This window comes from Propithecus coquereli, unplaced genomic scaffold (assembly GCF_000956105.1).
Source record: "Propithecus coquereli isolate 6110/MARCELLA unplaced genomic scaffold, Pcoq_1.0 Scaffold569, whole genome shotgun sequence".
NCBI lineage: Eukaryota > Metazoa > Chordata > Mammalia > Primates > Indriidae > Propithecus > Propithecus coquereli.
Window position 1 is genome coordinate 620853 of NW_012151607.1, and position 2252 is coordinate 623104.

The following is a 2252-nucleotide window of genomic DNA, read 5'->3' on the forward strand; positions in this document are numbered from 1 at the left end:
GAAATATTGAGAGAGATGGGAGAGGCCAAAAAATCATGGGTCATTTTCACGATTTCTGCCCATGGGAGAAGGATGAGAGCCCCTCTTCCTTCACTACCTGCATAGGAGAAATGGTGCTCTGTTTCCAAGCACCAGTGAAATGTCAGCATCTCCAACTGGTCTCAATGAGGTTGATATGTCCCCTGGGGCTTGGGGACATGGTGGGCAGGTGTTTGACCTTTGACTCAGCCAACTCATATGTTCTGTCAGTGGAGCAAAGATATGTGTTATTAGGGCAAAGAAGACATGTGGAGGGGGGAAGATGAGGAGAGGGAGAGAGAGAGAGAGAGAGATTGAGAGGTAGCACAGGGATGCCTTAAATCTGCCCAGGAGAACCTCCAGAAGACTCGGGAGACCTCTGCACAGCAGGACCGCCAGGTGCCTTGGACTGACAGAAGCATCTTAAGCCACTAGCCTGTATCAAGGAATTGCAGACGAGAGATTCCTACCTAGTTAAAAGTTAGAGAGGTGGGGAGAAGGCAGGACCCTGCTCCTTGTGGTGTGCCCTAGACCTCTTCATCTGGTCCCCTGCCCACCTGTCCACCTTCGCGTCCCTCGTGAAGCTCCACCACCCCCTCCACCACCACCACCCTTTGCCCTTCAAACACACCCAGATGGGCTCTGCCTCATGGGCGCCAGGCTTGCTCTGCTTTGCGCTTGGAAGGGACTTTGCAGACTCTCACGAGTCTGGCTCCGCCTCGTGTTTCAGCTCAAATGCCACCTCCTCAGAGCTGGCCTCCCCTGAGCACCCTCGCTGAAGTGCTAACTTCCCAAGTCTTGGTCACCATGTACCTCCTCCTTTCTTAAACTCGTCTTGGCGATACCCATGTGCTCATACACACAGCATGAATTTACAGCTCCGAATTTTCAGCTAGTGATCACAACTATTGAAACAGCGGTCAGGGAAGGGCCACCATAACCACTCTCACAGAGGGTCGCTAGAGCCGCACCCAGAGGAGCAAGTTTTGTCAGATTCCCCATCACACCGATTTAATTCCTGGATGTACACCTGCACTGGCCAATACTGTGACTGCTAGCCCCATGTGGCCACCAAGCACTTGAAACGTGGCTAGTACCACATGTTGAAATGATGTCTTGGACATATTGAGTTAAATAATAAATTATGGCAATTATTTGGCTTGTGTCTTAATACCTTTTAATTGTGGTTATTCAGAAAATATCCAATTACACGAGCGGCTCTCGTGTTGGACAGCGCTGCCCTAGAGCCTCTGCAAGTTGTCGTCACGCTTGTCATCTGCGCCAGCAAATTGTGCAAGCTCCCTGCGGACAGGGGCCGTGGGTTCTAGGCTGTGTCTTCAGCTCCTGGCACACACTAGGTGCTCGGTCCTTAACTGCCACGTGAGCAAGCGCAACAAACACTGCACCGGAAAGGCGAAGCAGGTTGGAAATGGATGGTCCCCGCGGCGTCTCCCCCCGCACCCCGCACGCCGCCGCTTTAGCAGCTGAGCGCCTCCCGCGGCAGAAGGAAGGGCGACCCAGGTGTGGCTCGAGGTGCCGGGAGGGAGGTGCGGAGGGTCGCCCCACCCCCAGCGCGGCGCCTCCAGGCCCAGACCGGTGCAGCCGGGTCGCGGTCTCCATGCAACGGCCGAACGCGGGCGCCGGGCCGAGCGCCGGCGGGAGCAGAGCGCGGGCGGACTCGGACTGGGCCCCGGGCGGGCGGGACAGACCGCGGCGCGGCCGGAGCGCTGGGCCGGCGCGCATGGAGGACGACGAGGAGGAGATCACTGCAGCCACGCTGCGGGACAAGACCCGGCCGCCGCCCATCTCGGCGCTGTCGGCCTTCAGCTACATCCCGCCGCGGCGCCTGGACCCCAAGGAGCACAGCTACTACTACCGCCAGGGCCAGGTGAGCGGGGCTGCGGGGGCTGCGGCAGGAGGGCGGGGGAGGGGGCCCTGGAGGAGGGGTTCACCATCCGGGAGGCACCCTGGGGACAGAGCTGCGCCCGGGGACCGGGCCTTGCGGGGCTGCTCGGCCGGTAGGCCGGGGCAGTGGCCGGGCGCGCGGAGACTAAGGGGCCTGCCAGGGCGACTGCGGCAAGAGGGAGGGCGGCCTCCCACCGAGGCGCCTGGACCCCAACGTATGCAGCTACCACGAGCACGGCGGAGGGGCGAACCCCTGGGGAACGAGGACGGGCAGGGGCGGAGCGGGTGTCCGCTGGGACCGGGAGTTCGGAGTCGGGACGTGGGGGGGG

General features: G+C 60.5%; 1 protein-coding gene across 1 annotated transcript in view; it reads left to right on the forward strand.

The window, feature by feature from the left end:
* The first annotated feature begins 1674 nt into the window (after nt 1-1674).
* LOC105821323 (chromosome unknown open reading frame, human C5orf49) overlaps nt 1675-2252 on the forward strand; it is a 15443-nt gene continuing 14865 nt past the window's right edge. Inside the window, exon 1 of the mRNA XM_012658017.1 lies at nt 1675-1906. Within this exon, the coding sequence (XP_012513471.1) occupies nt 1760-1906 (147 nt within the window). The 5' untranslated portion in view covers nt 1675-1759. The remainder of the gene's footprint in view (nt 1907-2252) is intronic.